This window comes from Molossus molossus, unplaced genomic scaffold (assembly GCF_014108415.1).
Source record: "Molossus molossus isolate mMolMol1 unplaced genomic scaffold, mMolMol1.p scaffold_m16_p_8, whole genome shotgun sequence".
NCBI lineage: Eukaryota > Metazoa > Chordata > Mammalia > Chiroptera > Molossidae > Molossus > Molossus molossus.
In genome coordinates, this window is record NW_023425402.1 from 7639465 (window position 1) to 7660629 (window position 21165).

General features: G+C 48.0%; 1 protein-coding gene across 6 annotated transcripts in view; it reads left to right on the forward strand.

Annotated features, from left to right (window-relative positions):
- Positions 1-20964, forward strand: part of BRPF3 (bromodomain and PHD finger containing 3) — a 37214-nt gene extending 16250 nt beyond the window's left edge. For 5 of the 6 annotated variants that reach the window (XM_036247843.1, XM_036247840.1, XM_036247845.1 and 2 more), the window contains exons 8-13: positions 1761-2267; positions 5145-5238; positions 9233-9330; positions 12073-12170; positions 16518-16672; positions 18712-20964. In XM_036247843.1, coding sequence (XP_036103736.1) covers positions 1761-2267; positions 5145-5238; positions 9233-9330; positions 12073-12170; positions 16518-16672; positions 18712-18895 — 1136 coding nt within the window. In that variant the 3' untranslated portion in view covers positions 18896-20964. Of the gene's footprint in view, positions 1-1760; positions 2268-5144; positions 5239-9232; positions 9331-12072; positions 12171-16517; positions 16673-18711 lie in introns of those variants that run through there. The other variant, XM_036247844.1, reaches the window with a different exon arrangement.
- Positions 20965-21165: the final 201 nt, after the last annotated feature.

The window sequence follows — 21165 nt, forward strand, 5'->3', positions numbered from 1 at the left end:
AAAGACAGCTGGGGAAGTGATTCTCAGAGACTCAGTCTTGAAACCTAAGCTGCTTTCCATTCTCCAACTTCACTGGGAACAGAGTTATCTTTCTCCTACCTGTCCTTGGATCTCAGCCTATGGCTTGGGAGGGCCTGTCATCCACACAGTTCAAAAGGTTGGGAATTATTTCTGGAGGGAAGGGGGCAAAATTACAGGGAATGGCTCACTTTATTTTAGGTTGGCAGAGACTGGGGACATGGCTGAGAGGTCACATTTGGCTTTAGAGGGCTTTGTGTCCATTGTGATACTTCCTGACTCCTCATGTGGCAGTCATCTTGCCACTTGTATCCCCATCCCGGGGTGTGGCAGAACTCAGTCATACTCAGAGGCCCAGCTGCAACAGCTTCTGGAGGGTTTCAAACAAAATTCCCAGGGTCTCACAGAGATTTAGATTAGGGCAATCTCAGCTGTGATTTGGAAGTCTCAGTTTTTAAAGGTTCGACTCTGGATGGATAGCTCAGTTAGTTAGAGCATCAGCCTGATACACCAAGATTACAGGTTTGATCCCTGGTTAGAGCATGTATAAGAATTCTGCCAATGGCCCTGGCCGGTTTGGCTCAGCAGTTAGAGTGTCCGCCTGCGGTCCGGAGAGACCCGGGTTCGGTTCCCGCTAAGGGCACGTACCTCGGTTGCAGTTTGTCCCCGGCCCTGGTTGGTCGTGTGGGTGGCAGCCACTCGATGTGTCCCTTTCACATCGATGTTTCCCTCTCTTTCTCTTCCTCTCTCTCCCTCCCACTCTGTCTGTACAAAAAATGGAAAAATGTCCTCGGATGAGGATTAAAAAAAAAAAGAATTCTTCCAATGAATACATAAGTGTAATAACAAATATATATCTTCCTCTCCCGCTTCCTCTCACTCTCTCAAAATAAATAATAAAATTTTTTTAAATAAATAAAAATAGTCCTAGCTGGTGTGGCTCCAGTTGGTTGGGTGTGGTCTTGTGACCGGTTCCATTCCTGGTCAGGGCATATGCTTGGGTTATGGGCTTGATCCTCGGTAGGGAGTGTGCAGGAGGCAGCCGATCAATGTTTCACTCTCACATTGATGTTTCTCTCTCTCTCTTTTTCCCCTTCTCCCTTCTTTTTTCTCTAAAAATCAATAAAAAATATTTTATAAATAAAAATAAAAGTTTCAAGGTGGTAGGTGAACAGACATGTTTGAGAACCACCAATTTAACTTACTTGGCTTCATTTTTTTTCCATATCTGTAAACTTATTCTTTCTGCTTGTCCTATTTGCTCCACTTGGGTGATGTGAAACAAAATACATTGGAAGATGGAAAAATATTTAGTCTAATGAGAGTTGTAGACCCCTAATCTGTGCAGCTGAGACTTACCTAATTATTGATTAAAAGGGGCTTTTGGCTTTCTTGGGTGTGAAGCAATGGTTTGTAACCCTCACTTCATCAGACTTACCTGGTAAGCTTAAAAAAGAATATCCCATTTTTAGAGGTTTGGTTTTAGTAGGTCTGGAATGGGACCTTGGCGTTGAAATTTTTAAGAAACTTATCCTACTTCATAACCAAGGTTGAGGACTACTAGTGTCGAGAAAACTTAGTCCGACATTCTCTTCACCCCATACTGAGACCTGGGATGCTTCTCAGGCCTTGTAACAGCCAGTGCTTTTGGTTCTTGGTTCTTGGTTCTCAGTGTCATTATCTGGTTTGTAGGGTCAGACTTTTTCTAAAATGTTCAAGCAGGTTCTCTTTCTCTCTAACAGATGACTCCAAACTGCCTCCCCCACCAACCCTGGAGCCCACTGGGCCTGCACCTTCCTTGTCTGAGCAAGAATCCCCTCCAGATCCCCCCACTCTAAAACCCATCAATGATAGCAAACCTCCAAACCGATTCCTAAAACCCAGAAAGGAGGAAGAAGATGAGCTTTTGGAAAAATCACCCCTGCAAGTAGGGAATGAGCCCTTGCAACACCTACTCAGTGACAGTGGCATCAACAGACTGTCCCTCATGGCCTCTGAGGCCCCTGCCGGTGCCCCGCTCAGTAGCGTGGGCCGCCGCACCTCAGTCCTGTTCAAGAAGGCCAAGAATGGGGTTAAGCTGCAGAGGAGCCCAGATGGGGCCCTGGAGAATGGCGAGGACCATGGTGCAGTGGGCTCTCCTGCCTCTCCCACCAGCATCGAGGATGAGCAGCATTCCCGGAAGCGGCCAAGGAGCAGGAGCTGTAGTGAGAGTGAAGGGGAGAGGTCACCCCCGCAAGAGGAAGAAACAGGTGACCCTGTCTGTGACTTTTGCTACTTCTCATCTGCTTCTTTGCTTTGTCTTGCCAGCTAGCACCTCCCCCATTGGCTGCCTCCTTAATGGCCCCTGCAGATGCCAGTAGAGGCCTTGAGGACCCCATGGCTCACAGTTGGGCCTGGCACATGATGATCAGTGGCCTGGGGAAGCAGGCTTTGAACAAGTGTTTTGAGAGGGCTGGTTTGTGTCTGGGCTTCTCTTTGGCCCTGAGGGCAAAGCTATATATGGTAAAGTGGGTCCTATCCTCATTTTAGTTAATTTATTTATCAGATATATCAGGCATTGTTCTAGGTACTGGGGCAAAGATCTCCCTTGGAGGGGAGATTGACTAAAAGCAAGTGAGTGAATTGTATCTTATATTAGAAGTTATGGAGATAAAAGCAGCAGAGAAGGGGGATAGGGATGCCGGGGTGGTATTAGGGTGGCCGGGGAGGCCTTCTGAGGAGGTGACATTTGACTAAAGATCTGAAGGAGTTGAAGGTGTGAGCTATTTGGGTATGTGGGAGATGAACATTTCAAAAAGACAGAGATAGAGTTGCAGGTGCACAGTTCCTGGCAGTGGGAATATGCCTGCACCATCTGAGGAATAGCAAGAGACCCCACGTGGCTGCAAGAGAGTGAGCCAGGGGTGGTAAGAGATGAGATCCCAGAAGTAGCTAACAGGGCCTCAATCTCTAAAGAATTGTTACTACATGTCCAGCATCAGCTGGTTGCGGGGAGGGACAGGTAGTAAGTCAGGCTCAGTTCCAGCTCCTGAAGGATTCACAGGCTAGTGGGGAGGCCAGATGGTTTCCTGAGCTGCAGAGCTGTCACTACTGGAGGTGTTCAGGGAATATGAGCTGGAGACGTTCGGAAGGCTTCATGGAGAGTTGATGCCTAAGCTGGCCCTGAGGGATGAGGGCAGAATAGAAAGGAGTAGATGGGACAAAGGGGCCCCATCCAGGTGTGTGGAAACAAAGACAGTCCCTGTGAGGGACAGTTGGGAGAGGGGCTTTCAGAGTGTAAGGAGCCAAGGCTGGATGGTGAGGTAGGCCTGAATATGCAGGGCCCCCATTGCCACCCAGAGTAGTTGAGTCTTGGGATATGGAAGGCCAGCTTGCTTGGTGGGAGGGGCCTGCTCTTGGCTATTGTTACTCATGTCTCTCTCATGTCCTTTTATGTGGTGGCTTTGGGCTGTATGGCCAGCACATGCTTTTTCTGCTTTTCTCTCTTCCTTTCAACTACTTGGTTCCCAGCAGTACCGTCCCTTCCTGTTTGGCCCAGGCTTCCTTGTATTAGGGCAGTAGGTTGGTATACAGAGTCAAGAGCTTGAGGCCTGCAGTTAGGCAGACCTGAGTTCAGATTCTGTCTTACCAGTTGTGTATCAAATTAATTAACTAGCCAAATTGAATGGGCTCTTTTATTGTGATACTGACTTTGCAGGGCTCTAAGGGTTGGAAATAGCCTGGCATGTAACAGTAGATGGTAACAGTATCGCTGTCATCTTCTCAGCCATATCAGGCACAGCCAAACAGTACTGAGACTATTGTGCACAAAAAATGCAAAATCCTGCTACTGGGAAGCTGGACATCAGGCTCATTCAGTGTGAGGGGGCCCACTGCTTGGGGATGCCGCTGAAATCTGTTCCTCCTCAGTAGTCCAGCTGCTTGGCGCTCAGGAATGCCTCCACAGCCTTCGTTGAGCCTCACAAAAACAGGTGTCAGTCCTTTGCAGATGAGACACCTAAGGCACAGCTAGCTTAGTGATTTAAATTGAAGTCACAGTGTTAGATGCAGAGCCAAGTTAGAGTTCAGATATCTTGGCTCAGACACCTGCTCTTACAGGTGTGACTTGCCTCGCAGTTTTCTGGCTAAGGTGACATAGAGCTCTTGACTCAGCTCTCTGACTTGTAGGATTCTGGATTGTAAAGAATTGGGAGAGGTAGGAGAGTTGAAGCCTTCACAGCAGAGGAGTGTCATGTCCGTGAGATGAGTGGATCGTCTTCATTTGCCTTCGAAGGGCTCCCTGCTGTAAACAGACCTCTTTTCATTCATAATTAATAGCAACTTCCATAAATCAAAGCATATTATCTTCACAGAAGGAGAGGCCAAGGCTTAAAGAGGAAAAGGGATCTATATTTTATTTTATTTTTTTTGTGGTACATGCCCCTAGCGGGAACCGAACCTGTGGTCCGCAGGCCAACGCTCAACTGCTGAGCCAAACTGGCCAGGGTAGGGATCTATATTTTAGAGCCTGGTCTAGAACCCAGGGAATTCTGACTCCTCATCACAGAAAGATCTGGTCTGCTTTAGTTCTGCTGAAAAGTCCCCATCCTCAAGTCTGATGAGCCCTGCTAGAAATCTCCGGGTGTGGTTGACACAGCCCTTATCCTGCCCCAACCTCCCCTGACACTATCCCAAAAGAATGAAGCTAGCTGTTGCCAGCTGTGTGATGGATAGGGTGTGAGTGTTTATCTGAAGAGCCAGGCGGGTGGGCTCCCCAAGAGGCAGTGGAGACTCCCTGATAATTGAGGCTTGAAATGAGAAGCAGATCCAGGGACTTGTGAGCCAGCCGGAGTGGGGAAGTTTTGGTATTTCCCTTTGTAGCCAGATGACAATTAACGAGTGAGCTGTGTGCTATGTTTTTCTTACAGTAGAACCAGAGGAAGGGAAAGAAAATGCCATGTCTGCTCATTGCCCCAGCCAACATTTCCCCCAAACCTTTATCAGTTTCTACTACCCAAGACCCATTTTCCACAGGGGAGGACACAGCCATACTCTTCCCCTTCCTTGAGCCCTCCTGAGGTGGCTCACACTGCAGTGAGGGGAAGGGGGGTTTCTGCACTCAGTCTCACTCTGTGTGTCCTTGGCAGGCGTAACCAACGGCTTTGGAAAACACACCGAAAGCGGGTCTGACTCGGAATGTAGTTTGGGTCTCAGTGGTGGACTGGCATTTGAAGCTTGCAGGTAAGAACACTTATCCTCAGAGCTTTGTTGGCAGCTTCACCACCTTGCCCTTTATTCTCCAATCAGCTACAAATTGAACCTCTTTCTGCTTATCAGATTTCTTTCTTCCCCCACCCCTGCTATTTCCTGAGGCCTCTGGTCTGTAACCCTGGTAGTTCCTAGGAAACAGTGTGACCCTTGACTCTCAGGCCTGATTAGGAGGGGAGGAGTGATTCTGATACTTCACAGGGTTTGTGGAGCTGAATTTGGCTCTAGAGGGTGGGGCCAGCCAAATCTCTATTGCCCAGAGAAGTTAACATTTGAGCCAATCCCCCACCCATCCCCCCTCCCCCAACCCGCTCAGATAACCCAGCTCATTACAGACATGATTTCGCTCTTTGCCTTTTGGGACGTTGTAGCTGTGGCCCCTTTAGAGGTGTGTTGTGGGAATAAGAAATGAGCTGATAGGAAATTTGGAATTGCCTTTTATTAGACAAAGGCCCCAGCTCTTCCACCATCGTTGAACTTTGGGGGATGAGTTTCTTTTTCCATTTACCTGAAGGGAGGATTTCTGATACCAGAGCCTTAAAGTTTCTTCCACATCCAAGAGTTTATTGAATCCCTGCCCTGTCTTGTGAGTTCTACAAGAGGCCAGGGAGTGTGGGACTCTTGGAAATGGGAGTCCCTTGGTGCCACAAAGGAAAAACGAGTTGCCCTGAAGGCTGACCTCATAGTCCCTCCACATGGCTGCTGAATGGATTCTGAGTTCAGAGTAGGGGAGATGGTCCCAGGGGAATGAACACAAAAGAATATGTATCTGTGTTTAAAGTACCTCCAAGGCAGGTTGGGTGTTTGTTCTGTTAGGTGCTTGTTCTACCCTGGCTGCTGGGCTCCTGGTGGGTCCATGGGAGGCCCTCAGCTATCCCTTGGGCCTGGACTTGCCCCACTGCGGCAGAGCCCGCCTTTCAGTGGTTCCTTTGAGGTTTCCCTCCCCATCAAGCCTCAGAATTGCCCTATCTTACTCCCCCTCCCCCATGTGGCAGTCTCTAGAGATATAGGGAGTGTAGATGGGAAGGAACACAGTTACCAGAGAAGAGGCAGAGAACTCAGACTCATAAGATGCTTCTTGCCTGGTCCTGGGTTAGAGTTCCTGGCTCCCTTCAAAGATATGGTGCCTGGAAACCCAGTTCATTGGGGGAAGGGTAGGAGTGGGTTACCAAAGTGTCCCCTCCTACACCTTGACTGAAGGTCAAAGGTGTGTTGGGCTCTTCCTTCTGTGAAGGGCACTCTTCCCACAAGAAGCAAGCAGAGCCAGGCTCTAGTGTGTTTGCCATTGTGCATAACTCCAGTCCAGTGCCACTGATCTCGCTGGGGCCCTCCTCAGCGTGGAAACAATGCCCTTGGAAGGCATTTCCTCTTTAACTTAGTGGTTCTCAGTGGAATTTCAAGGTTTGAAATAGGAGATTTGGGGGCTCCGATTGCCAGGGTTTTTTCTTTCTATGCTGTGGTGATAAGTATATAAAGGACCATCTTATTAATTCTATTGGAATCATATAATCCGAGAATTAGAAAGAACCTTGAAAGAACTTCTGGTCTCTAATCCCACTCCCCGCCCCACATGCCCTTTGGTTTATCTGTTCTGATGATTTTCTGAGCAGGTTAGGGCTGCACCATCTTTCTCTGGGTCATTTCTTCAATTATTAATTGAGCATCTATGAGCCAGGAACTGTTCTAGGCACTGATAAGGTGTCTGTTCTCAAGGAGCTTATCTTCTAGAGGGCAGAGTTGAATGTTAAACCAGCAGACAAAGTAATTATAGGTTTGGTTGTCTGCTTAGGCCTGGGTAACTTGGGAGAGAGGGCTGAAATGCAGGCCATGATTGAGTCACTTGTGCTTTTTTCTTTTCTTTTTCAAAAATTTTATTTATTTAGAGACAGAAAGGAAGGGGAAAAGGAGTGAGGAAGGGGGGAAGGGAGAGAGAAACATCGATTTGTTGTTCCACTTATTTATGCATTCATTGGTTACTTCTTGTATGTGCCCTGACTGGGGATCAAACCTTCAACCTTGGCAAATCAGGTCAGCGCCCTAACCAACTGAGCCACCTGGCCAGGCACACTTGTACCTTTTCCTATGAAACAGAAGAACACAGACCTAGTCTGGTGTTGCATCTCATGTTGTTGAGCTCATCCTTCTCAGAGCTCATCATTTGAATAGTATGACAGTAGTTTATAATATTTAAAGTGAGATGTTAAAATTACTGACCTTCATATAATGTTTATTATAAAACTGCATATTTATTGAGTGCTTGGTGTGTGCCAGCCATACTGAGTGCTTCCTGTGTATTAATCCATTACATCTTAATAGCAACATATGAGGGACACAAGCCTCAAAGAGGTTAAGTAACTTGCTCAAGGTCACACAACTACTGAGTAAAGAGCCAAGTTCTGAACCCAGGAAGTCTGGCTCCACAGTTTAATCTCTTAACCACTTTGCTGGGCCCTCTTCTGTTGTATTTGAAGATGTCTTCCCAGATCCATGATGTGAAGTTAGGCTTTCCTAACGAAACTACTGGTACCTTACATTGTATAAGGCCTCAGAGTCTCTAAGCTCAGTGGCAGATTTTTGTTGGGTAAGTGGGAACTGAATCCTAAATGTGAACTGGGTATTTTTTGTGTTTTTCCAAATGAACCCTAATATTGAGTAGCAGGAAAAATGCTCCCAACCTACTAGTTACTGAAGGATTATGATTCATTGGGTTCTGGTTGTGCAAGTGTTCTGTATATGACCGTGATAGAGTCAGTTATGATTCAATAAAACAGGAATATCCTGCCCTGGCCAGTTTTGCTCAGTGGTGAGAGCGTCAGCCTCTGGACTGAAGGGTCTCAGGTTTGATTCCCAGTCAAGGGCACGTATCTGGGTTGCAGGTTTGATCCTTGGCCCCGTTGGGAGTCGTGTGGGAGGCACCAATCCATATCTGTCTCTCACATCTATGTTTCTCTCTCTCTCTCTCTCTCTCTCTCTCTCTCTCTCTCTCTCTTTCTCTCTCTCCCTCCCTCCCTCCCTCCCTATCTAAAGATCAATGGAAAAATATCCTTGGGTGAGGATTAACAACAACAACAAAAAACAGGAGTACCTTGCTCTCCGACGAGTCCTAACTCTGGCCTCCTCTTATCCCACCAGAAGTTTCTTAAGCATTTCTGTTGTGCAAATTGTTGGCCTGTCTTTTAAGCATTTTTTCAGTTGAAAAATTATATAGTGGTAATATTTTTTAAAATTTGGATGGAAAGAAAACCCTAGTCACATTATTCTTGCCCAGAGACTCCCACTTTTGGTTGTACATTAGAGTAGCATTGGGAACTATTTAAAAATACTGATACCTGTGCAGGTTCAAGTTATACCATTACTCTGGTTTTAGTATTCTCACTTTTGCTTACTGTCTTCTAGACATTGTCAAATATATATTTTTTTACCTCCTTGCAGTAGCCATGTAAAAAAACAAATCCATCTTTGTCTAAGAAAAATTCACACACATGAAGTGGAAGTGGGAAGTGGATTTTTTTTAATTTAAAAATGTCTTTTCTAATTAAAGAAGTAAGACATGTCCTTTATAGAAAATTTGAGAAAGAGGCAGATTTTTGTACCTCTAAAAAATAAATCAGTTTCTAAAGAGCAAGCAGTTTGAACCACAGAGCAAAGAATTCTGGGTGATTATGAGATGGGCCCTCCTCAAGCGCTTGGCATGACCTTTCCTCTGCATGAAGTTCAAGGTCCCCGAACAGGGGAGCGGGCATTTCTTGCCAGGTTCAGTCCTCTCACATAGATAAAATGGTTCCTTGAAATCTCATGGGAACTTTCTGTAGTGTATCATGGGTTAGGGTGAGTTTTTAGAGGAAGATGAGAAACCATTCTCCTTGAAGGGTTTATGCAGCTCAACTCCTGTCAGCCATAAGAGCAGGAGTGGGGGTGTTAGTCATTGAAACGCCTCATTTCTCCTCCCTCCCTGCTCTGTATGCAGTGGTCTGATGCCCCCCAAACGCAGCCGTGGGAAGCCAGCCCTGTCTCGAGTGCCCTTCCTGGAAAGTGTGAACGGAGACTCTGACTACAGTGGCTCAGGTGAGGAACAACGTGCAGGTGGATTTGGGGGGTGGGTTGCAGGCCTTCCAAAGAACCAGCCCTCTGGTCTGGCTAGACCCTGAGCTCCTCCAAACCCTACTGGGTAGGGAGATGGTCTTCCTTTGCAGGTCATTCATACTCTCCCCCACTCTCACCCCCACCCCAATTTGAATTGGTAATATATGTCCATGGTAACAAAGATCAGAAAGATACAAAAGGGTGTAATATTGAAAAAACCAGTGCTCTCCTCCCTGGGACAACCACTGTTAGCAGTTTCTTTTGTGACTTTCCAGATATAATCCTTGCACACACAAGCCAAAACTCACATGTATATGTAGGAGAGTGACTAGAGAAGCCTATTGTACATGTTTCTCTAAACCATGCTTTTTTTCTTTTTAGTTAATATATCTTAGAGATCCTTCTGTGCTTTTTATCATCTGCCGAATGCCCCATTATAGTGGAGTACCGTTATTTACTTACTTTACAGATCACATTTCGATTGTTTTCACTGATTTATAATCTGTGTTGCAGTGAGCAACCTTGTACATAGATCATTTTGTGTGTGGGGGTGTGTCTATAGAAGTGGAGTTGCGGTGTTGAAGGAAGTATGCATTTGTAGTGGACAGATGCTGCCTGTCTTCCCTCCCTGGAGTCATTAGTGACACTGAAGCTTACATGTGACTTGTCATTTCATGTGATCCAGTCCTTTCAGCCCTCCCCTCATGACACATGCCAACTGGTCAAAACAGTGAAATACGACGTCTTTTCTCCTTATACCAAGGAAATAAAGGGGCCAAAGGAGAGGCTTGGCTGGTTCTCAGGGCAAGCGGATGCAGAACTGGCTGTTCTCTGAGCATCTGTCCAGCCCACCTGTGGCGAGTGTGTGCTCTCTGGATGCCTATCTTGGAAACTTTCATTTAAAGACTTTGGGACTTTTCTTCTCTTTCCTTTTTTCAACTGTGTTATCTTCCCTTAGCATCACTTTTTGTCTTGTATGTGTGTTAATGAATGCAAGCCTGTGTGTTTCATTACTGTCTGACTGACTGTCAGTGCCCAGGAGGCAAGACTCACATCTAGATACAAAATCGGGAGTGGACTGGCATGTACTTTGTGCTTCTGCTGGTGACATTTTAATATTTTATTCTTATTGTAAAGCTACATCCTTCTTAAAATGATGCTGAAGGAAATTGACCTCCCATTGTTTCATCATCTTAACATAGTTGTCTTCATTTCTGTGTTGCCTTCTGTTCGTTTTGGACATGTTTTTTAACAATGCTAATCTAAAACACTTGCTCTTTTGTATTCTTTTTTCATTGTTATCTCATACTTTCTTCATGTTGACATAATCTTTATATATCTTCATCATTAGAACAGTGTATCTTTCCATCAGTGCATTACAATTAACCATTCTATTGTTAGACACTTGGTTATTTCCAACTTGAACATTATACATAGTGAACCCAAACTTTTGTTCAAAATTATTTTATTTGTTTATAAAGTTATTTTCTTCGACTAAGTTCCCAGGGAAGGAATTTACTGGAGCAGATGGTTCATACTTTTTTTTTTATGGCTTTTGAGACTTACACGCAGTTGCGTTCTGGAAGGATTGGCCTGCTCTGCAGCTGCCTCGGCAGGCAGAGTGTGACTGGTTTTTCTGCAGCCTGCCTCTCCGGTATTGGATTTTATCTTTTTGTTGTTATTGCTGTTGACGCAATAGGTAGAAACAATACGTCATTATTAGTAGTACATTTTTTAAAAAGTATAAATGAGGGTGGTAATGTTTCCTTAGAAACATAATTTCCACTCTGTGAGATTTGGGCCTTTTTTCTTGGTTGAGTGTGGTAACCTCCCCATTTCCAGGTTATAGATGTGCAGAGGGGAAGGGCGGGAGGTTCCTCTGTGTGTTCAGAAGCTTCTGTGAAGCACCCATCCAGGTGTGCTAGTGATTAGGGTGCAGAACAAAGGAAACTGAAGAGGCGGAACACCCAGTGTGAGGTTTGATAAAAGTAGGCAAGGGAAGGCCCTGTAGACCTGCTTGGCTCTGCTGAGGGCTGTGCACCCAGGTGACCTGTGGCCAGGTGTGCCCATGTCAGAAAGAACTTATCAAGTGGTTTCACCGGGAACTCCGCTCCAGGCATCTTTTTCCACGAAGCCTCCATCATGAGGGCTCTCCACTTGGGGAGGCCCAGAGAGCAATCTGGGTGATAGGTCTTCTCCCAGGGGCCCTGACAATGAAGCAGTTAACATTTTTCCAGGGAATGCCATCCATAGGTCAGCAAAGTATAGCCTATTGCCTGTTTTTGTAGGGCCCACGAACTAAGAATTGTTTTTCCATTTTCAAGTGATTGAAACAGAGAAAATCAAAGAATGTTTTGTAATGTGAAAATTACAAGAAATTCAAATTTCAGTGTCCAAAAATAAAGTTTTATTGGGACACAGCCACACTCATTCATTTATAGATTATCTTTGGCCCTTTCCTGCTGCAAGGCACAGTTGAGCAGTCGCAGCGGAGACCAGGTGGCCCACAGACCTCAGACATTTACTCTTGGCCCTTCACAGAATAGGTGTGCCAGCCTCCTCTAGTCTGAGAACTTTAAGGAAGGGGCAGGGAAGTGGAAGGGTGGAGGGGGTGGTCTGACTCATTCCTAGACTGCCCCAGCCAAATGGAGGCCACAGGCAGGCCTCCTGGGCACCATTCCAAGTCCCCTTTGGGCACTGTCTCCTCCCCTCCCCCACCCCCAGGCAGAAGCCTCCTGATGCCCTTTGAAGACCGTGGAGACCTGGAGCCCCTGGAGCTGGTGTGGGCCAAGTGCCGAGGCTATCCCTCCTACCCTGCCTTGGTGAGTCTGCCCCAGATGCCACCCTCCCCCCTCCCCTGGGCGGTTCTGGCCCCTGCCTTGCCCCAGGGGCTTATCTAATTGGATCAAGCCATCAGAGTGTGGTGGGAGTCAAGGTGCCTTCAACTTCAGAAGGGTTTTAGCCCAGCCTTGGGTGGATCAAACCAGCAAGGCTCCCAGCTTGGGGAGGCAGAGACTAGAGCTCTTAGGGATTTATTTGCTAAGGCATAAAAGTAACATGTGTTCATTGTAGATAATTTTTAAAGCTGCTAATCATGCTTAGATGTTTTATTAAACAGTTGTCATGCTAAATTCTTGAAATTCTGAGGAAGGTATGGTTTTTTCATTTTTGTAGGGGGAAAAACTGAGGATCCATTTTTTTACCCATGTCATCTAGCCTATTACGTGGCAGGGTTGCCATTTGAACCAGGGCTTAAAATGTGTGTCGCCTGTGTTCTTAGCCGCCGAATTAAAAGTCATCCGTCGTCCTATCTGTTCAGAAATGACCTTGCTATATATTCAGTCAGTCTATTTTTTGTTTAATGCATAGATATGCGTATTTATGAGACAGTACAACCTCCCTTTCACTTAACAGCATACCATGCACTTGCATGTCCTGTGCCATCAAACAGTCTTCATCAACTCCACTTTAATGACTACATTGTCTTCAGTTGTGTGCATGTATTTACCTTATTTTAACTGTTCCCTAATTGCATTTAAATTGTTTTGAATTTTTCAGTATGATAAATAGCAATATACATCATTGTAGCTTTGCCTTTGTGCACATCCTCGATTATTTCTTTACAGGGAATTCTTAGGAGTGCCTTTTAAGGCAAAGTCTATTCAAATTCTGATACAAATTGCCAGGTTGCCCTTAAGAAAGTTCCCACCAGCAGTAGCTAAACATTCCATTTTTATTATGTTGATTGTCATTTCTTAGATTTCTCTTTCTGTGTTGGGGAGGAGATGTCTATCTAGCCATGGAAGATGCTGATTCTAACCTTTGGGGCATGTCGGAATCATCCAGGGAAATTTTTTAAACAATGCAGATATTGGCTCCATCTCAGAACTACTAAATTAGACTCTCCGAGGTCAGACTGACTCAGGAATATTTTTGTTTGTTTAGAGAGAAAGGAAGAGAGAGAGCGATAGAAACATCGATGTGAGAGAGAAACATTGGTCAGCTGTCTTCTGTACGTCCCCCCACTGGGGATCGAGCTCACAACGTGGGCATGCACCCTGACTGGGAATCAAACTGGGACCTCTCAGTCCATGGGACGATGCTCAGTCCACTGAGTCACACCAGCGGGGCAACACATGAATATATTTTTAAAAGCTTCCCAGCTGATCTGTAGCCAGGTTTGAGAACCACCCCCTACTTCATGCATGCACACAGAGCTCTGGGCTGCTCCCAGCTCATTCATGTCTGTGGCTCTTTCAAGCAGCCTCTTAGGTAAAGGAGGGCAAGAACACTGACCCTTTTAGGACAGGTGAGGAAACCACAGCTCCAAAGGTTATACAGTTTGCTGGAACCATATTGGAACCCAGGTTGCCTGCCTGCCTTTTTTAGCAGTGGCAGGTGGCAGAATCCATGCTATTATCCAGCCACTGAGGGAGGTTGGACCCAGGGCTATCTTCCCAAAGCTCTGTGCCCTGCTGTTCCTGAGACTCCCAGTTTTGTCATCGAAGAAGGGATTAAGGTTGTGCAGGGGTTTTTTTTTGGGGGGGGGGGGTTAGAGAGAGAGGAAGGGAGAGAAAGATAGAAACATCAGTTGTCTGCCTCCTGCACTCTCCCCCACTGGGGATCGAGCCCACAACCCAGGCATGTGCTCTGACTGGGAGTTGAACCAGGACCTCAGTCCATGGGATGCTCAATCCACTGAGCCACACCGGTCGGGCGTGGTTTGTTTGTTTTTTTTAAATCTCACTGCAAAACAAGCCTCTAAAACAAGTCTTGTTTTTTTTTTTTTTTCTAATTATCTTCTTAATGATACATTTTATTTCATGATTAAAGGAATTCAGCTACCACCTGAAAATCCAGTCACATGAACACAACCTTTGTTTTTATCTTGGTTTATGTTCTTCTGTGCTTACTTAAATATGTACAGTTGACCTTCGAATAACACAGGTTTAAACTACGTGGGTCCACTTACCCTCAGATTTTTTTCACTAAATACACACTTAGCCCTTGTATCCCCAAGTTTTGCACCTGGAGATGCAGAGGGCTGACTGGATAAGGGACTTGAGCATCCACGGATTTCAGTCACCGCAGGGTTCTTGGAACCAATCCCTGTGGATACCAAGAAACAATTGTAGTTAAGTTTTGGGGGAGTCAGATGTTACGTGTTTTTGCTTTTTCTATAAAAGTAACATATCTACATTAAAATAGTTTTGGAAAAATAGGGGAAAGCAACATAAATCCCCTTCATTCTAACATGCCAACTGTAAATATTTTGTATTGTTCTTTCTGTTTACTATGTACATATTACAGTTGTAATAGTGTTTGTACACATTTATTATGTTACAAGTTTATCGTAAACTTTATTTCCATCTCTTTTCACATCTGCCTAACACTTGAGTGAATGGACCATTATTTATTATTTTGGGACCCACTTGCCTCTCTTTTCTTTAAGAAAGGAGGCACGCTCTCCTTAACTGGCAGTCTTCCCTACCTTGCTTCTGCCCTTAAGGGACGTTTTTCACTATTCATCCACCTTGCAAGAACCAACATGGCCGAGTCAAGAGGAAATGTCAGAGTGGCCTAGGTGTCTTGTTCAGTAATTGAGGGAGCTCAGGAAGGCTTGTCTGTTGGTTTCCATTAGGATCCCTAGTTTCAGTCCCAGGAGGGACAGGCAGGCTAGGAGATACAGTTTTGACTGAATCACAGCTGGGGGCAGGGTAGGCATGACTCTTCCTTGGAGTAAACTCTTAACCAGAGCACCTGCTTTCAGCTGGTTGTCTTGAGAGGGATGTAGAGAGGCTGGCAGACACCCAAAGGTAACTAAAAGAGCGGTTTATTGTGAGAAGAGGTCCCTGGGACAGGATCTGTAAATTATGATAGCTCCATCTCCGGAGAAAGCTGCTCCTCAGTCGGTGTCCATATCTCTCTGGCCTCAGCACACCAACGCTGATCACCCAGCGACTCGGGAAGGAGGCCATGCAGGAGGCAGCGGGCCGCAGAGGCTCAGGGGCTTGGTTGTAGCCCCAGCCTTGGCCTCGAGCAGCTACATCCTCCTCCTGTGCTTGGCATTTTTCTCTGTCAGCTAATACCTATCAGAGACTTCCCATCATCAGCAAGAGGGTGAACTGAGGTGGTGATGTGTGACTAATTAGGAACTTTGGTAACTGTTAGTGCTCCACAGAGCTGGAGAATTATTGTTGTTGATAGACCGGCCATTTTGCAGAGCCCCTGCCCTTGTGGAACAGGCAGTCTTGAGGATTCATGCCTCCAGTGGCCCTCGTTTCAGCCACGTCATTCTCCCCTCTCCAGCAACCCTCGAAGCTCAGTCTTCTAGCTTCTCTCTTATCTTACCGTGGAGGTGGCGCCAATGTACCTGTCTGCACACCAGGAAGAGGCCAGACGGGAAGGGAGTGGATAGGGTAACCAGAGGCTCTGTTAGGTTAGAACTGAAGGACGGGCCCTCCTGCTGATGCAGAACCTCTTCATAGCCATGGTGTCTGGGAAGCCCCTGAGCATTTGCAGTGAATTGCAAAGGTTCTTAAGAAAAAAATGGCCTCCAGTCCTCTCCCCTAAGGGTAGTGGTTCTCAACCTTTCTAATGCCGTGACCCTTTAATGCAGTTCCTCATGTTGTGGTGACCCCCAACCATAAAATTATTTTTGTTGCTACTTCATAACTGTAATTTTGCTACTGTTATGTCTTAGGCGACCCCTGTGAAAGAGTTGTTCGACCCCCAAAGGGGTCGCGACCCACAGGTTGAGAACTGCTTCCTAAGGGGCATTGGGAGGAAGGAGCTTGCCTGTCTGACCTGGCTATCAGAGACACCCACTCAGTGAGACACCCCACTCAGGATGACTCCCCCATGCTGGTTTCCCATTACTTCTGTTTCAGCTCTGGGCCCTGACAGTTCATGGAGCAAGTGTCTCTTGTCTGAAGGACTGGTTAGGCTGGACCAGAGGATTAGGACAATGAGCTGAGGAAATAGTAAACATTTCCATTTTGGAGTACTGAGTCATGGAAGAAGTCCACCTCTCCGTCACTTGGTGGTGGGCCTAGCTAAGGCCCTGCATAGCTTTGGTGGGAGGTGGTTTAGTGGTTAGTACTGGGGCGGGCTGCCCTGCTCACCCCATCCACCCCTAGCTGAGTGCTGTCTCCTTTTCCTCCCTCTAGATCATCGATCCCAAGATGCCCCGGGAGGGCCTCCTGCACAATGGCGTCCCCATCCCTGTCCCCCCACTGGATGTGCTGAAGCTGGGAGAGCAGAAACAGGCCGAGGCTGGAGAGAAGCTCTTCCTTGTCCTCTTTTTTGACAACAAGCGCACCTGGTGAGTGGGCGCTGCTGCTGGGAAGGTGTGTCAGGGTTCAGACTGAGGGGTTGTGCAAATTCTGACATGCTGGAGAGGTGCACGGAGAGACTGGGCTCAGTCACCCTGCCTCCACCAGGGGAAGAGGAGGCATTGCTTGCCAGCAACTGGCCTGCACTTGGCAGGTTAGTAGTAACTTAGTGTTACTAGCAATACTGATTAGTAGTGTTATTAGTAACTGAGATCAGATTTCCTGGGAAAACCCTGACATGGAAATTTGATTCAGGAGGCTTACTGGGGACGAGGGCCACGACATTGCAGTAGAGCCATGGGGACCAGGGACACCGTACTAGGAGGAGAGCTGGGGGACCGGGGTCGCAGCACTAGGAGGAGAGCTGGGGGACCGGGGACGCAGCACTGGGAGGAGAGCTGGGGGACCGGGGTCGCAGCACTAGGAGGAGAGCTGGGGGACCGGGGTCGCAGCACTAGGAGGAGAGCTGGGGGACCGGGGGCGCAGCACTGGGAGGAGAGCCGGGGGACCCAGGACGCAGCACTGGGAGGAGAGCCGGGGGACCCAGGACGCAGCACTGGGACCGGGGACGCAGCACTGGGAGGAGAGCTGGGGGACCGGGGTCGCAGCACTGGGAGGAGAGCCGGGGGACCCGGGATGCAGCACTGGGAGGAGAGCTGGGGGACCGGGGTCACAGCACTGGGAGGAGAGCTGGGGGACCGGGGTCGCAGCACTGGGAGAAGAAAATGTTGAACTGTGATGCTCTTGCTACAGAGACCTCAGCTGATCTTATTGGGAGCTCTGGAGCTGGATGGCTCGTTAGCCATGTCAGAAATTGAGACTGTGCCTTTGTACCTCCATGGGAACTAGTCACTGAATGTTGGCTGCCCCTGGGGAGGAGCGACCTCGGGCCAGGCAGCTCCCTTGGTGGAGGGTGGTTCCTGGAGAGAACTTGGCTGAGAGCTTGTCAGCTGCCAGAACATCCAGTGACTGCAGGAATTGGTGTCTCGGTCCTGGGGCCAGGGCTCTGGGCCAGGCAGGGCTCATTATAAGGGGCTTGCTCATTGTTTACGAGCACCTCAAGGCTGCTGTTAGCACCAGCTGGAGAGTTCTTTCACCTTTGCTTCTACAGAATAAGGAGGTAGGAGTAGCTAGTAAAAATGATGAGAATAGCTAACATTTATTAAGTGTTCACTCTGTGTCCTTAATGTAAATTACTTTACATGTATGATCTCATTTAATCCTCATTTAAATATTCATTGATTCCCCACCACACCCCCCAATCCTCTTTGCAGATGAGGAAGCGGAGGCTCAGAAAGCCAAGACCCTGTAGTCAGAACTGGGATACATACTAAGATTTGACTCCGAAGGCTGGGCTCTTAGCTACACGTTAGATTCACTTGGGGATATTTTTGTTGTTACTCCTCACCTGAGGATATTTTTTCATTGATTTTTAGAGAGAATGGAAGGGAGGGAGGGAGTTGGGGTAGGGGAGAGAAACATGCATGTGACAGAGACACATTGGTTGCCTCCTGCACGTGCCCTGACTGGGGCTGGGGATCAAACCTGCAACTCAGCTACGTGTCCTTAACTGGGGATTGAACCCGAAACCCTTAGGTGCCCAGTTCGACACTATGATTGCTAGGCTACACCAGCCAGGGCACATGGAGATATTTTTTAAACACCAGGTTTATGCCCCACAAGGGATCATTTCACTGATGCCTGGCATCAGCCCCTTCCTAGCCATAGCTTCCTGATTCTGCAACACAGGGTGTGCCTCAGAGCCCTTCGGTGGCTCAGCCAGTCCCAGAGGGCAGCACATGGCCTTATCTTGGCTCCTGGGCCCTGATGATCCCCTAAGCAGAGTCAGCACCCTAGGGCACAGAGAAGGGGCTAACTGCAAAAACAGGTCCCTTGGTGGCCTCCTGTCTGGGGTGTCCCAATCTGCCTCCCTCTGCCTGTCCCTTCTCCACTGTTTGGCTAGTCTTGGGAGCACCCTTGTGGGACCACCTCACCAAGGCCCAGGTGTCTTACTGTGCTTGTATTTTAGGCAGTGGCTTCCGAGAGACAAAGTTCTGCCCCTGGGTGTGGAAGACACCGTGGACAAGCTCAAGATGCTGGAAGGTCGCAAGACTAGCATCCGCAAGTCAGTGCAAGTGGCCTACGACCGAGCAATGATCCACCTGAGCCGTGTCCGGGGGCCCCACTCCTTTGTCACCTCCAGCTACCTGTAAGGGCGGGGCCTGGCCTGTGTCTGCCTGCCCTGCCTCTACCCCTTTCATAGCAGGCCAGGGACTGACTGGGCCCAATGCTTTCCAAGGGCAAGGCCCCAGTTTTGAAGAACTGCATGGTTCCCCTGGCAGGCCTGCTGTGTGCCAAAACCTCCCACCTGCACTCCCTCGGGCTGGCCCACTGAAGGACCAGTTAGAAGCAGAAATGGCCATGAGGCCCAGCGAGGAGATGGACCTGGCCCTAGAAGGCAGGGGTCCTGGGCTCTTTCTCGAGGGTGTGCCTGGCCCCCTCCACCCCACTCCCAGTTAACTACACCTCAGAGCGAGTGAGGCTTTGACGTTGACCCCAGGTGCTGTGGGCACACTAGGGTTCCTCGGGGAATCTCACTGAGCTCACCCTCTCTGCCCCCGCCACCCATTCTCACACCTCTTCCCTGGCCCATCTGTACACCTCCGCCCAGTCTTTCCCATGTTCCTTTTCCTTTCTCTGTGCCAAACTGACAGAAACCATCACCAAATTGGTCTTTTTGTTTTTGCGTCTCATTCCTTTTGAGGCCAGCTGCTATGCTAGGTGGGCGCCTCCACCTGGCTCCTCAGGGCCCAGAACAGAGGCCAGCCTGCCTCTCGGTGACCCCTCCACCAGCACACGCACTCCTGTCCCGTGCTGCTCCCCGCCTGCCAACCTTCGCATCTGCACACACCACTGAGGCCAGGCTGAGTGCTTGCCCCTCAGATGGAGACAGGTCCCTCCTGCCCTCGTCCTGTCTTGCCAAGAGGCAGCTGAGGCTGGACGGGCTCCTGTCAGCAGACCATGTGCCCATGTGGATGTTGAGGGTCGTTGAGGCGGAGCTGGGTCTGCCCCTTCGTTCTTCCTCTCCGCTCCTTGTGGGCTTTTCCTCCTCTGCAGCTGCGGCCTCCAGCCTCCCTGCCCACCACCGTGGACAGAGCGGGCCTGCGGTCCAGCAGCTTTCTGTCCTGGGCCCTGCCCTGCCCGCGCTGCCCTGCTTCCCGACCGCAGGGAAGCCAGCGCTTTCATTTCACCTCTGTCCGCTTCCCTCTCTTTCCCCAACCCCTCCCCACCGTCACCTTCTCAGAAACGGAAGGAAAAAAAGCTGTGAAACGGGGAATGCTGACTGACAAACCACAACTTTCAGAGGCTTTGGCGTCTGTTCTCGGGACGTTTCCTTCCCCTCCTAAGCACCAAAGTCGTAGGGCCAGGTCACAGGCCACTGATTGCCGTGTTGGTTTTTAATCTGATGTTCTTTTTAATGGTTTTAAATTTTACAGGGGAGTTTTGGACAAAATGAAGTCACTGGGGAGATCACTGCCATTTTTACATACACGAGTTTTTAAAAATACAGTCAACCAACCTCCGCAACTTACACATTTGGGACACGAGCCAGAGTTTTAAAGGGCACCAGCGAAACTAACAAGGATGGGGTTTTGGATTTTGTACTAAAAATACAATACAGCATACGGCTAGGGAAGGACATGGTGTATATAATTGTAAAATACTGTTCTAAATTATTCAGGCCTATAGTTTCCATTCCTAGAGCCCTTCATTGTGTGGCTGAAGACTCTAAGTGCACACAGTGTGGTTTATTTAAAGGAGCCAACGCATCCCCTCTCCCCAGGTAGTCAGTCGGCTGTGGACTCTGTGACCTTCGTCTCAACCTGTGTTGTAAGATCTCGGGGCTTTCTCTATTTCTCCTCTTTGTGTCTATCTTCCCTCCAACACTTTCTCTTTCTTAGTCTCTTTTTTCCTCTCTCTGAATTTTTCAGTCTCTCTGAGGCTTATTTTGAAAACTCTTCTTTTAGGATGGAAAACGGCTCAGATCCTGCTGTGGCGTGGGACATGTGTGTCTCGGTCGCGTCTGCTGTGAAGCACACGATGCTCTATTTATTGTAGAAAGTGACTTTATTTGCTTTCTAGAATTGTTTATAACAGATGGTATAAGAGAGGTAATAAACAGAGAAAAATCTATGCTTGTAAAGAATACAAAAGTTAATTTTACCTACTATAATATGACTGTCTGAAATTATTTTCTCTCTGAGAAATAAATGTTCTAATGGGCAGCAGCTGCTGTGTTGTATTTGGTGTCATTGGTGGGCGCCTGCCCCTCTTAATTCCTACAGCCCCCGCCCTCCTCGGGCCAGCAGCGGCTGACTGGGCTTGGCCAGCTGCTGCCGCTCCCAGCTGGAGAGGGCTCTGTCTCTTGCACCCCTGGCCCCGGTGTAGGCTCTGACCTTCTGGGAACTCCAGAAGGCCAGCC